Source organism: Platichthys flesus, chromosome 8, assembly GCF_949316205.1.
Source record: "Platichthys flesus chromosome 8, fPlaFle2.1, whole genome shotgun sequence".
Taxonomy (NCBI): domain Eukaryota; kingdom Metazoa; phylum Chordata; class Actinopteri; order Pleuronectiformes; family Pleuronectidae; genus Platichthys; species Platichthys flesus.
In genome coordinates this window covers 4,871,895-4,886,077 of record NC_084952.1, presented here as the reverse complement: position 1 = coordinate 4,886,077, position 14,183 = coordinate 4,871,895, and the positions used below count along the sequence as shown (strand labels likewise).

The 14,183-nt window shown below is 41.0% G+C and overlaps 2 protein-coding genes across 2 annotated transcripts; one reads left to right on the top strand and one right to left on the bottom strand.

Annotated features, from left to right (window-relative positions):
• Positions 1–522: 522 nt before the first annotated feature.
• On the top strand, positions 523–8,667 carry ctso (cathepsin O). Its single transcript, XM_062394429.1, has 8 exons — positions 523–809; positions 1,715–1,820; positions 2,077–2,201; positions 4,963–5,130; positions 5,439–5,560; positions 6,913–7,076; positions 8,188–8,280; positions 8,407–8,667. Exons 1-8 carry the CDS (start codon positions 606–608, stop codon positions 8,439–8,441), a joined length of 1,017 nt encoding a protein of 338 aa, XP_062250413.1. The 5' UTR covers positions 523–605; the 3' UTR covers positions 8,442–8,667.
• Positions 8,586–13,706, bottom strand: tdo2a (tryptophan 2,3-dioxygenase a). The gene is made up of 12 exons (XM_062394428.1): positions 13,599–13,706; positions 13,376–13,478; positions 13,175–13,265; positions 12,780–12,850; positions 12,233–12,360; positions 11,919–12,105; positions 11,631–11,738; positions 11,398–11,509; positions 11,159–11,216; positions 10,689–10,768; positions 10,221–10,311; positions 8,586–9,956 (listed from the first exon to the last, which is right to left on the bottom strand). The coding sequence occupies exons 1-12, from the start codon at positions 13,631–13,633 to the stop codon at positions 9,803–9,805; spliced, it is 1,218 nt and encodes a 405-aa protein (XP_062250412.1). The 5' UTR covers positions 13,634–13,706; the 3' UTR covers positions 8,586–9,802.
• Positions 13,707–14,183: the final 477 nt, after the last annotated feature.

Below are 14,183 nucleotides of genomic sequence, written 5' to 3'. Positions count from 1 at the left end.
TGCGATGAAAATACATATTAAAACTGTATTTTTGCAAAGGTTTGAGCTCACAATATTGATTCAATGCTGATGAATCAGATTAAAAAAGTTTAAAAAGTTTTTATTTCACCACAAACCAAACAACATATTTTTCCTGCAAAAATGTAGATGAAGATGAATTGATATTCCACATCCAAAAAGTCAAAGGTCAACTTCCAAGCAACATCTGAAAGTTTACTGCAAAATATTAAGCTTGATATACAATGCGCCCACTCACATATGACAATAACTTCTGCTCATAAATAATGTCAATACAAACAAAATTACTCTTGCTGAGTGTTAAGGCCAAAAATTGTGATTTGTGAATATGGGCCTTACAAATATAAATTGATTGGTTAACAAAGCTAACTATTTTAATTGTATTAGACTGAAATGTGAAATGTTCCTGAGAGACCTTAAGGAGTCAAATCCTCCTTCCTGGGAAACTTAAATTTGACTTTCTCTTTTTAAGGAGGCGCCTGTTGATCTCTGCGCATGCGCCAATCCTCGTCCTGCTCTTCCTCAAACACCAGAAACTCTTCGTCCCTCTCATCTTCGCGTGTCTCCACCTGACTCCTCTTCGTCAAATGAGGGTTCGTCAGCTGTTCTCGTGGTTCTCGCTCTCTGTTTGTTCGCTCGTCTCTTCTCTCTGTTGTCTTCGTGTTCGCTCGGATGCGACTCGGGACTCGTTGAATTCCTCCGTTCTGGATTTCGACTCGTTCAGAAAACACTTTCAGCGCCAGAGTGACGTCACCGGCGATGAGTTGAACCGACGTCACGTGTTTTTCCAGGTGAGATTCTGAAGAGACGCGAAGAAAAACTGAGTTTACGAGTTTTAAACGCATCTTAAACGTACGTCACTGGAGACCCCGCCCCCTCACGTACATGACATCTGGATAGTGTTTAGTGTAAAACTTCAAATGTTCACAAATTAAAAGTGCAAGTCCTCAGAGGTTTAAAGTAACTTAGTACATTTATCCAAGTACTATTGTCCAATACTATTTTGTGGTGTACTTATAATTCATGCCAACTAGTAGTTTTTAAGATTACCAGAGTTAGATTTATTATTATTATATATATAAACCCACCAAATATAAATCTTTCTAGTCTCTGATTTTTTTCTTATGTAAAACTTGTAGCAGATGTTTTTATTTTGTAGAATTTGTAGATATATTTATTTCTTCAAATGATTTTTAAACAGAAACTAGTATAGCCCTCAGTGGAGTGCATTTTGCCGCCATCTTCCAAAAGCCCCCTATGAACCACATTTCAAATTTACTAGATGTGGATTGTTATGTGGATTTGCACCAAATTGCACAAAGTCACAAATACCAGTCGCCTAAACATGCTTTATTTTATTATTCATGTTAATCCATCCAGTGAATTCTGCTAACAAACATAAATTAATAAAAATTAGCTAAAACAGTCAAATGCTGTGTATATATCAAAGTATTGATATTAACAGTCTACCAATGCAAAATGTATACCAGTGAACACATTTTCTTATGAATGAGTACTACATATTAAATATATATTTAATACTCTGAGCACAATTTTCTGATTATTCGTCTGTTCATCTGTTAATCTCTTCCGTCTCCTCATTATTCTTGTTTATCTTATTTTGATGTACTCATCTGCATTCTGCGGCTCCTCCAGTTGACTCTGACGCCCCAATGCGTTATTTGTGTCATTTCAGGAAGCCACAAAGCGACATGCGTCCCTGAACTCGTTTTCCACAGCTCCTCAGTCTGCAAAGTACGGAGTCAACCAGTTCTCTGACCTCTCGCCGGAGGAATTCAGAGGTAGACGTCAGTGTAATCACTAAACGCTGTTGTCATATTTTGAGTTTGCAGTATTGAATTAGGTGCATGTGCTGAATCTGTGTTTGTTACATCTACTGGATAGTTCTAAAACAGCTGAAGGTGCTTTATCGGTCGATATATAGTTTCACTCATTTAGTCTCATCTTCCTGGGGGACTGTGCTGAATCTGCAGAATCATTGTTTACATGCATCTTTGTATCCTGGAATGACTTTGAACAGTATCTGTTTTTCCACAGATCTCTACCTGCGAGCGAGTGCCGACAGAGCGCCGCACTTCTCTGGACGGAAGACAGAGGGGCTCCCTGCCAAGTGGGACTGGAGGGACAGAGCAGCAGTGGCCCCGGTCCAGAACCAGCAAGCAGTACGTGTTACAGAGGGACAGATGATAGATAGCGTATAGCATATTGCTATTAGCACTGTGTTCTAGGTAAACAGACCCAGTCGGGGCACGTTCAAACAAATGACTTCATTAAAAATGATTAAAAACACATCCATCCGTTCTCCCCCTTTGAAAGTTTTACTTGTGAACACCACAGACTGTTTATAAAGATGGACGACGTGTCTTAATTTCCTCGTCCTGTGCAAGAGTGAAGCTCAATTATCCTGGAGTGGAGCACAGCCATATTGCACTTTAGACATCATTTCGGAGCCAGAGTCTGAGCATCAGTGATCGGGGGATATGGAGACGAGGTATCAAGGTCACGCAGACATACGCTCGATCAATCATTTCTCAGTCTCAGATATGAATCACCATATTTCACCCTGTTTTTGTAGCATGAAATAACTAATTAAAACCAAACTCAAAAGGAAAAATCAACACTTAAACTTACATCAGTGTGATAAGAACGACCTATAATGACAAAAACTAGCTTATGGAATATGATAACTTGTATTTCAATATATTTGCATTGTCCAATCTACTAACATGGAGGAGGTGGGGTTTATGCAGCCAGTCACGAGGGGCCGATCCAGAAGATTTGGCTTAATTTTGAGGGAGCTATCATGTCGTCGATCTTTATTTGCAGTGTGTGGTGGACACATGCCGTCTCTTAAGTGACTGGAAGCATCCAGGGGCCCTGTTGTCTTCATGTCCCCACATCACTCAGTACCATCAGCTTCGCAAAATCATAATTGGACATTTAGGGACAGCACAGGGAAACTCCCTCCCTTCGCACAATGATGGTCAAACGTGAAGTAATAGAAAGCGAGAGACAATTCTGGGCTAAGTGGGACTTCAGTAACAGCAAAGGAGGTGAAATGACAAACTAAGTCATTAGGTGTGAGCTCTGCTCAGCGAGCAGAATGGACCTGGGGACAAAAACAGGGAGCGCGTTAGTAAGATGGAGTTGCTGCTCGTCCTCGCAGGTTCACTTCCTGCTCTTTTGTCCTTTATCTCCTTACTCGGTTAATTTGCCGTCGGGGAGGATAGTTTCTCTGTAAAACTGTTGTCCTCAGGGATAGACAGGGATAGCCCATATAGCGAAAAGCCAAAGTGATAACATATATTTTACTCTCTTGAATTCAGGTTAGGCTCACCACTCCAGGGAGCTTCTGCCTGCACATGACCACACTCACCTACCAGCTTCCTCTCCTGCTGTTTTCCTTCACAGATTTTTTTTTTGTACTCATTCTCCCCATGAAGCTACCTGGGCTCAGTTTCCCCTAAAGACGTACATATGTAGAGACAAGATGTAAAAAAAAAACACTACTAATTTTCTTTTAACCTTTTATTTAACCAGGAAAAGTCCCATTGAGATTAAAAGTCTATTTTTTCAAGGGAGCCCTCGTCAGCAATAAACTCACAACCTGCGACCTAAAACATCCACATCCCAGTGATTCCACTTCCTGGTCTTTCAAAAGGGATTCCAAATCATTCAATGATTTTTTAAATCACGTAGTTTTAATACTTTTAGTGAAATATTGCAATCTGATGGGGCCTGAGTATCTAAACGCCTTTTTTTAAATCTCCATACACTATCTGTCGATACAATCTAACACACTGTGATGTACGAGCAGAGACAGGAGGGAAGCAGCAATGCACAAAGCCACGAGACATCTCATCACTGCTTCTTGGTTGAGTTTTCCCTCGTCATGATTACGACTCAAGTGCTTTTTAATCATCTTCAAGGAGAGAGAAAATAGGACTAATATTTTGTGTACTCGACAGATTTTGGTTTCGGTATTGATTTTTGACATGGAACCATATTGAGCAGCAAAATATTGGATTTTTGCAGAGGGAGGATTTCATCACAGTTGTGGGAATTTACGCTGAGCTGAGCAAGTAAACAGAACTGAGTGGGATGCTGGGGATGAGAAAAACAAATGCACTGGATTTTTTCCTATGACTGGTTTCAGGGGGAAAAAAAGTGTTTTAATCTCCATCAGACATGAAGAACGAGATAAGTTTTTCTGTCAATATATCTCAAAATAATCCTCAGCTTTAAAGCTTAAGTACATTAACTGAAGCAGAAGTAATGATTTTTTTTCCTCACGTCAGTTTGACCTGAGGCGTTTCTGTCAGTAGATGGCAGCAGAAAACAATTAGTCACAGTTGACTCAGGCTGGTCGGGATCATTTCACCTCGTCCTGTGTATGACATCCACACTCAGTGTAGATCATATCAATCAATCCTCAATCCAATTTCATCTGTGTAGCCCATACTCACAAATCACAATTTGCCTCTTAGGGCTTCACAAGGTGCGGCCTCCTCTGTTCTTAACACTCCACTCACAAAGAGAATGAGGAAAACCTCCCAAAAAACACAAGTGATGGATCCCTCTATTACAAACAACACAATTAAATGAATAAAGATAATGAAGATGAAGAACATAATGAAGTATAGTGAACGTGTATATATATATATATATATATATATGTATAGATGTATGGAACAAATCTTTCAAATGTATCTAGTTTCACCCACAATCCAAACTCTTTTTGAAAATGCATCTAAATGATGTGCTAAGAAACACTTTAAATATACAGGATTGATTTATCCAGTAAAGTTGAAAGATCTGAGACCAGCATTCGAATGAAAGTTTCCTTTAGCAAAAACACAGAAACTCACATTTTCATCTCTGCCGTGTTCTTTTTCTAATTACTGTAACTTTTTGCCTTTGCAGTGTGGGAGTTGTTGGGCTTTCAGCGTGGTGGGAGCCATGCAGTCCGCCCACGCCATCGAAGGCTCGCAGCTGGAGCAGCTCAGCGTACAACAGGTTCTGGACTGCTCCTTCAGAGACGAGGGATGTAATGGAGGCTCCCCGGTCAGGGCTCTGAACTGGTTAAAACAGGTACTAGTTACAACATATAACCCATTGAAACAGATACAGTGCACAGTTAGAATGACCCTTCCAGTATTTCACATACTCCAGTAAAGGAGAAGCAGATATACCAGAGATTTTTGAATTTTTATATAAGTGCAGCTTCTGTCATTTATTTGAATTAGTGAGGTATGTAGTGGCAGCAGGCGTAGTGAGATCGCTGCTCTACATTCAAAAATAAGGACAGTGCCTGTGACCTCTGTCACAAACAAGATGAATGCATATTTTGTATTCAGATAACACACTCGCTGAGATGGACTATTTTCTTTTTTTTCTAGTCCCGGGTGAAACTGGTGCCCCAGTCCGAGTATCCCTACAAAGCCAAGACGGGAATCTGCCATTTCTTCTCCCGGTCACATGACGGCGTTGCTGTGAAGAACTTTACTGCACATGACTTTGGGTAAAATACACGTTTTGCAAGTTGTCAGTGAGCAATAAAGTCACAAGTAGGGCTTTTCATAAAGAACCAAGGACAGAGAGGGACGGAAGGGGATTGGTCCTGCACACTGACACACCACAGTGTTTACACAGTCAATGATAGCTCAGTAGCACAGAGGTTCTTGACCTTGGGCCAGCTATTTTGGACCAGAGGTAACCAAGGGGTAAAGCAAATTCAGATCATCTTCATTCAGCATTAATTGATCAGGACTGTGACTCTCACTCATAGTTCACATCAGCGTCCTCTGATTACATAAAAGTTACAGATGTCGTTTTTTATTTGTTAAATTTGTATATAGAATCATATTTAAAACCTAAACTAGAATGGCACTCAGTAGAGCGGAGTACTCTACCAATGCCTAAAAGTCTTTTTATTAAATCACATTTAAATTCACTAGATCCGGATTATTTGATCTGCACCCAAGTACACACACTCAAATATCTGCGCCCTAAACGTGCCCGATGTTCTTCATCGAGATTCTTGAATTATTCCCTGAAAAAGATGACAAATTTGTAGTGTAGAAACTGAAAAGAAAATCCTTGCTCTGCCACCTGATCTGGATGCACGTACAAAGTGAATGGGTTCTTCCCTGTCCCATATCGAATCCTTCCACCAAGTTCCGTGGTCCATCTCGTAACTTTTGCATAATCCTGCTTAACAAACTCACGCGGATGAAAATACAACCATCCTGGCCAGGGTCATTGTTTTTAAAGATGCAGCCATTATCAAAGCTAGTTAAATGCCATGGTTCTCCAGCGATCAGAGTGCAGGGTCAATGAGTGTGTTAAGCTGCTGGAATTAGACATTTCTCAGGGGTCAGGGCAAATTCTTAACCTTGCGATAAAGGTTTATTGCTGCAAAGCAAAAGAAAAGCATGATCATAAAAGTTCCAAGAAATCGAAACTTCACCTCCAGATGAACGGGATGTGAAATGGCTTTCTAATTCTGGGATCACCTCAAACTCCATGACCACATGTGATGAGCCTGGCAAAAGAATGGTATCACAGAGCTCCAGGGTGTGAGTCATTGCCTCATTGAACAGCAGAGTGGGGGGAAACAGAGAGAAAGTGCAATAGTTGGTTAGAAACTGCTACAGGGATTTTAAGAATGAGAGAAAGTGGAGGAGGAAGAGATGAGGAATGGTAAAACTGTGCAGCCTTGTGAAATGAACTTAACATCAACTTAACATCCATCACCGGAAGTGTGTAGACGAACACGTTCTCAAGCCCCTGATTTTACACCATAACACCTCCAGATGCTGTGTAATCACAGGTCCACACACGACACCACAGTTTTCTTATTCTGTTTTCCAGTGGTCAGGAGGAGGCCATGAAGGGTCAGCTGCTGCAGCACGGTCCTCTGGCGGCCGTCGTGGACGCTGTCAGCTGGCAGGACTACCAGGGAGGGATCATCCAGCACCACTGCTCCAGCCAATGGTCTAACCATGCTGTTCTGGTGGTTGGATACGACACGACTGGTACACATCCACCACCACACTACTGGCATGAGACAGACTCGTTATTTGTTTAGGTCGAGGAGGTTTTCAAACTTCAGGGTCTGTGAAAGTAGATTTAGAGTCAATGCACCAGGCAAGATTTTTAGGTAAAGACATGTACCCCAACTCAATCAGCTGTAATCACAAGTTGCCTCAACTCCAACCGAGCCTGATCTCTCACCCCCCCAATTAGTTCCTAAAACACTAGGAGAGAAGAATATATTTTAACAAGCTCTTTAGCTATGGATTAAATCTTAAATTTCTAAATGTGTTAAAAGGAATTAGATGTCTAATTGCACGGTGTGAACCCTGCAATTAGACATCTAATTATTTCCTGAAACTTTTTGCAAGAAACTCACGTTTCTTGCAAAAAGTTAATGTGTCTTCGATTGATAATTTACTTCATGTTGTAGTTTTTTAATCAGTTGTGTTAAAATATTGCAGTCCTCATTTTTAGCAAAATCGTTGAAGGAGCAAGGAATTAATATCTCGCCCCTGTTAGGGAGATATCTCAGAAAGCAAGAATATTAATAAAGGTCTCGTTGCAGGATTTATATTTTCTAGATTTTAACATTTTAGTACTTTACCTTCCTGTTGGGCCCCAATGTACACAGTGATGGGAGAGTGGTGCGGCTGGTGCACGTGAGATTTGTGTGTTTGCAGCCCTAGACGTCATGTCCACAGATTTCTAAGTACGGAAGCTCTTATTATTTACTCGGTTTTAACTCTTAAAGCACCCCGCTCCGAGTTAATAAGACAAAACGTCCCTGTGAAATTATTTAAAAAGGTTAATAGGTAGTTTTGTAATCAATACGTGTTCTCTGCCTTCTCGCTGTTTTCTTCTCTCTTGACATTCTTGACAAACGGCGGTATTTTATATTTTTCGCCATCAATTATTTCACACACCCGCTTGTGTTTGTGGGCTATTACACAAGGATATGAGTGATTATGTAAGGGTTCAAAGTGGCCACAGCTACACACACACACACACACACACACACACACACACACACACACAGACACACACGCACATGCACAGTGCTCCTTTATCCTGTAAATAATACATTTCTGAAATGCGTGTTGTCTGTCTTAGGGGATATTCCATACTGGATCGTGCAGAACTCCTGGGGACCCACATGGGGGAAGGAAGGTTATGTTTATATAAAAATCGGTGACAACGTCTGCGGTATGATCTTTGCCTCTTTTCATTCTCCGCTCATATCTCCTCTTACTTTGCTGCATGATTGTTGCCGTACCCACTGTCCCCTCAGAGATTAATACAGCTGTCTTTCTTTTGTCTTTATCATCCCAGGTATTGCAGATTCGGTGGCAGCAGTTTTTCTTTAACAACATTATGTTTATTTCTGTTTGTGTTGTTGAATGTGTCTTGTCTGAGTGTTTGTGTGTTTGTTTGTTTGTGTATGCATGTGTGTGTCTCCACATCTCCACTGCTGCCAAAAAAAAACGAAAATCAGTCATCTGCCTTCAAAATGTCATTTTAAATAATGTTTCTCTTTATTGAAATGTCACCATCGTGCATCGGTAGAACAAAATAAATCACTTCATACGTTGATACATGTTGGATGATAACTGAGCGATTAAGACACTCGCACTGTAAAACCGACAACAAGATGCACTGTACAAAAATGTGTATCTTAAATACATAAGGGTTATACAAGTCATGGGTAATATAATAATGATCAAATTAAGATATACAGAGATCATTTGATCATTGCATAAATACACAGCATCAGTCAACACCATATAGAATACTATACAAAGCTCATTTATATCAGCTACATTATTGACATTATGTACAGATTCAATGGTTTGTCCTATTGTAGATCTTGACGTTGATTGTTTACGCAGAGGTTTCCACCCGAGTCGTGTCTGAGTGAGTGTTCAGAAATAACTTGCTCTCTGACACCGTCCTCATGCTTTGTTATATAAACAAAAAAAAAGAGAAAAGTCTTCATCGCCTCCAGTTTGATCAGCTCCCGCACCGATCCATTCACTGTCAGGTCAGTCACAGCGAATTTGCATAATGTTATTGAGAAAACATCTAAGCGAATCTTATCAAGGAGCCATCTGCCGTTCTCGTGACTCGTGACCGGTCAGGATCACAGATTGGTGCCAAAATTGTTTACTCTGGCTATTTGATTAAATCAGGGTCAGACGCCCGATCCAGCTAATGAACTAATCATTTACTTGTTTATCTATTTTTGTCATCGGGAGAATCAATGAGTTTCTGCCTTTGCTTGCTAAACAATGAAATGTACAAGTTTCTGTATTTACACAAACTTCCTGGAAAAAACCAGCAGGGATGGAACTTTTAGTTGTCCCTCCTTGTCTTATGTCCCCCTCCAGCATCCTTTGTCAACTAGGAAAAACATCAATTTTAAACTCAAGATAACTACTACTAAAACACAGTATTTTGTCTGTAACTGACTTATTTATAGTCCTAGAGGTAAGATATTAAGACTGTCCTAATTAATTCCTTACAAATGCACTCTCAGGGTTACACCAGCCTGATGCATAGCTCATTAGACTGCAGCGTTATGTTCCCTGGCATCGTAACGTGTTCATCTGCATGGCTTGTTGACCACCTATCCACCTACGCACCTGCCGTTAACACTTTTCAGCTCAGCGAGGCCTGATTTACAGTTAAAGAAACGAAGCCAGGACCCCCCCCCCCCCCCACACCACCTCTAGTCGGAGTCCTCGCTGCTGCAGTAGGAGCTGTCGCAGCACTCGGCCATGTACAGGAAGGTGTGCACATTGGGATTCAGCTTGGGCACCCAGTGGCGCGGCACCAGGAACGTCGCCAGGTTGAACAGATCCACAAACACTTTGTAGCGGTCGCTAAAGGTAAAGAAAAACACATCATAAATTAAACATGGGACTCGCAGTATAATCGAGCATCTGTTGGAAATGATTGCTGCTCAAATGCTGGAAAGTTTAAATACAGTTTGTGCGTGTCTGGATGAAATGACCATATGGCAGGTAATTTAGATAAGCGCAGAGTGTCAGTATCCTGTCCTTATCTAAATTAACTCTGAAGTGTTTGAGATACTTGTGATGTAAAGAGTTTTAATCAGTCAGGCTTAAGTTTACAGCAAACAATACCTGACAGTGGATCTGAGGTAGTGGTAGCCGGAGGAGCCCCCCGTGCCGGCTTTGCTGCCAATCATACGATGCACCATGCATACGTGATTGTCTGGAGACAGAAGATAAAAAACATATTGGTTGTGACGTGGGCAAAGTTTGTGGCTGAGGGTGTTTTTCATCCAAGCCGTAAATTGTTTGGACATAGGAGAAGACGTGGGTCGATAAGAAGTGATGTCATGGGACTGGTGTTGTTTTGCTGATCAGCAGGCGTGGAGGAGATGTTATGAGAACCTTCTGGCTATGGGGTCGTGAACTAACTTTAGTTCTGTAAACTCCCCTGTAAACCTCTGGCCTCCTGTACAGATGAATCTCCCCCACCATTTTCTCCCACAACCCCCCCCCCCCACACACACACACACACATTGTTTCTGTTCTGGTTCACTGGCGAGTGCAGACAGCAACTGACAGATCCACTGCAGCACTTACATCTCCATTTAGTCATTAACGTGTCGATATCCATGAGGGACGTGAGCAGCTGGAAGGGAACCTGGAACCTCGGCTCCTCCCTGAAAGGTACAGAGAAGGCTTTATATGGATTTTGAGGGATAATCATAATCATCTCTTACATAAATTATAGCGATGCATGAATATGTGTCTTTTTGGTGTTGATGGCAGTTGTAAAAATAACCTATTCAATACCCTGCAATGGGATTAACAATGTAAAACCCTGGAGTTTCACATTAATTATCACTTTTTAGTGGCTGTCATGACTCTGTTGACGCTCACAAAGCCTTAATGAGCGTGACGGCACATTGTGGCCACGCTCATTGACAGCACATTGTCAGCGGCAGAAGCTTATAACTATGAATCTGAAGCAGGAATAACACAAATGCATTGTGTCAACACGTTCACGAGACAATTAAAGGTGACGAGATTAGGTTGTTAAAACCACAAACCTGTAGAAGTTGATCATCAGGGCGCCTTGCAGAGCCTTGTAAGAGATCCGCCTCTCACCTTGAGTGGAAAATGCAATTATGAGTCAAATTAATTGTTGATAATTGTCTAATTTTAGGGCCTCAATCCTAAACGTTTAAATTCTTGCACAGCACAGGCACAACTTTAGATCTCACACACTAACTTGAGCCTCAGGACGACGCAGTTCGATTCATTTGACAGATTTTTAATGGACTCTCACCTTTGCTGACAAGATGGTCGTGACGCTTTTCATCAAACAGCGAAGTAAAGAGCTCTTTCTGTTTGACCATCTCCGCCATCATTTCCTCCTTCTCCTCAGAATCTGGCATTTTCTGTTTCCCCACCCAAGAAGAAAATAAAAAACTAAATATCTTGTCAATCATGTCTTCACTCCAGGATAAGGGAAATAAAAATATATTTTGTGTTTTCTACTGAGAGCTAGTCATCTCCTACCGTGATTTTCTCCTTCTCTCTATTCAGCCCATCAAATATATTGATTTCCAGCCTTTGCCAGAAATTGAACCCATCCACCTCCAAGCCCGGAGTTCTCTCCAGCCACTCCTGGGGAAGAACAGGCCAAAGGTTGTTATCACATTTCTACCCAGTTAACTCCCAGATGAGCTTTATCCAGAAAATCAAAATGTTGAAACAAAAAAGAAAAAAAGCACAGATTTAATAAGACAACTCGTAATAAAATGACCCAAAATTCATGACTTTATGCAGGTGTTGGTGCAGATGTACCTCGACCAGCTTTAAGAGTGAGGGCTCCTTCTCACTGGCCAGCAGCATCTCACTCTCACGACCCTTGAAGTTGTCCCTGTAATGGCGTCTGTTGTATGGAACCCGCAGGTTGTCCGGGACCCCGGTTTTGTTTTCGATGAGCCGAAACTGAAGGCTCTGGAAGCCCGAGGCTGGTGTCAGGTATTCCCTGTGCACGAGCGCAAACACACAGACGTGAGCACACATGCATACACAGCCAAGACAGCGAGCACTGTACATCTCATACATTTTTTAGAGCTGATGCAGAGATGCCCAGAAGTTATTTGTACACTCACCTGAAGTCGAAAAAGTCCAAGGCTGTCATTGTTTCCAAAACAGCAAACTGGTCGACCAGCAGCCGGAATATCATCACGATCCTGTGGATGCGAGTGTTGACTTTGAGCATGTTGCGTTCGTCCCGGACCTTGAGGAGAAGTGAAATGTGTCAGGAAATAATTAATTATCTTTGCAAATCCTGTAAGTACATACACAGGAAAAAAAAAAAAAATCTCATTACTGGAAATAATTAGTGTCCGAATTTTGGCATTGCTCTGATTTCAATTTGGAGCATCAGCCGGAGTGATGAACAAAATCTCTTTCTCCTCCAACGAACTCCAAAGCCGGAAAGACTTGAATAATTCTTATTGAATATAAGTTGAGAGAGGTGCAGCGAGATCTGACTACCAAAGAGTTTCTCTTAAGTTGTTCTGCTTCATGTTCTGCTTCATGTTTGCAGTGTTCACTGACGATACTAAAACATACTCATTTAAAATGTTCTTTCCTTTTCCTATTACTTAAAAACCAGGAAATCTATGTCTGTATTTCACAAAGAACGTGACTTACGTGTCCGCTGATGAAGATCTCTCGCACTGCATCAAGTTCAAACAAAATCTGTTTGAACCACAGTTCATAGGCTGGAATACAAAACAGAAAAACGGTTTTATTCGTCATAAATATTCAAGTGTCATATTACAAGATGAATACGTCAGTGAGCAGCCGAGCTGAAGTCGAGCCACGTCACAACTAAGTTTTTGTTTATGTACTCTTTTCAATTCCAGAGGAGCTATTTCTAGATTTGTAAGATTCAAAGTCTCACATTTTCTGATTCTTCACTGCAAAAAAATTTGAATTACTCCCAACAGAAACTTTAAAGACTTACTGCATGATTAGGAAAACATTTCATTTCTGTGAGAACATTGAGAAAAACATACTCTTATCCTCCCCGAAGCTCTTTTTACCTTGGTGGGTGACAATGAAGAGGTGCTCATCGTGGATCTTATTTCCCTTCACTTCACTCTGCAGCACCTGGGCCGTGACTATTTTGTCAAGCTGCGCGATGGAAAGAAAGAAACCATTTGACGTTTAAAACAAATGCAAATTCCAGCACTTGTCTTTTAATATAAAAATCCAGGCATATGTTGTCGGCGGTGTTTTTCTACCTGCAGGTAATCCCCGTAGATGATTCCTCCTTTGCTGGCGTTGTTCACGCCTGCCTGAGCGGCTTCCTCCTCGTCCTCATTCGGGGGCTTGTTTTTGAATAACCTGCAATGCGAAGACAGTTGGTTATTTGTTCTCTTTTTTGTCCTGCATTAATGTCACTCAAACTAAAAATCAAGTTCCATCAGAGCTCTGTTGTTAAGGGCAGAATCAAACCCAACGTACAAATGCCTCTTCTCAAAGTACGGACATCCACTCATGACTCGTCAGTAAAGATGCTTTCTTCTTCCTCGGATAATATTTACTAAAACTGTCTTCACCGCGAGGCAGATTTTTAACGCGCACCATGTCCAATCGCTCACGAGGAAACAATCACCATCCGGCCCGCCTCTATTTGCTCCATGTTTACCTTGAACCGGGACCACCTTCTGGACTTTGTTTGACATGCTAAAAGAACGGTCATGAGATCCTTTTCAAATAACAAAATGCACAACAACAATTGTACCAAATACAGTTTTAATTCATTATTGTCGAAGCCTTTTTATTCTAAAAGAACAAACAGTATATTCAGGATACGTGTCTGTATGAGTGTTAATGATTTAACCACAAAAGCTTCTATTCAATAAACATAATTCTAGATAGATGAAGAATTATATGAAAAATTGTACAAAGTAAAAGGGGAAACATTCTTAACCTGAACCACTTACAGGTCCATAAGAGGTTTGATTGAATTTGCATTTTAACCATTGTACAATGGTAAATTTAATTTGAATCTTCAATAGAAAAATGCATACATATGATGACATATGA

Excerpts from the sequence above, each read along its gene's own strand:
- ctso (XM_062394429.1), top strand. The coding sequence starts at position 606 with ATGAGGGTTCGTCAGCTGTTCTCGTGGTTCTCGCTCTCTGTTTGTTCG. Across the intron at positions 810-1,714 it reads GACGTCACGTGTTTTTCCAG|GAAGCCACAAAGCGACATGC; the intron begins GTGAGATTCTGA and ends GTGTCATTTCAG. Across the intron at positions 5,561-6,912 it reads TTTACTGCACATGACTTTGG|TGGTCAGGAGGAGGCCATGA; the intron begins GTAAAATACACG and ends TCTGTTTTCCAG.
- tdo2a (XM_062394428.1), bottom strand. The coding sequence starts at position 13,633 with ATGAGTGGATGTCCGTACTTTGAGAAGAGGCATTT. Across the intron at positions 13,479-13,598 it reads TACTTTGAGAAGAGGCATTT|GTTATTCAAAAACAAGCCCC; the intron begins GTACGTTGGGTT and ends TTCGCATTGCAG. Across the intron at positions 12,361-12,779 it reads AGATCTTCATCAGCGGACAC|GTCCGGGACGAACGCAACAT; the intron begins GTAAGTCACGTT and ends CTTCTCCTCAAG.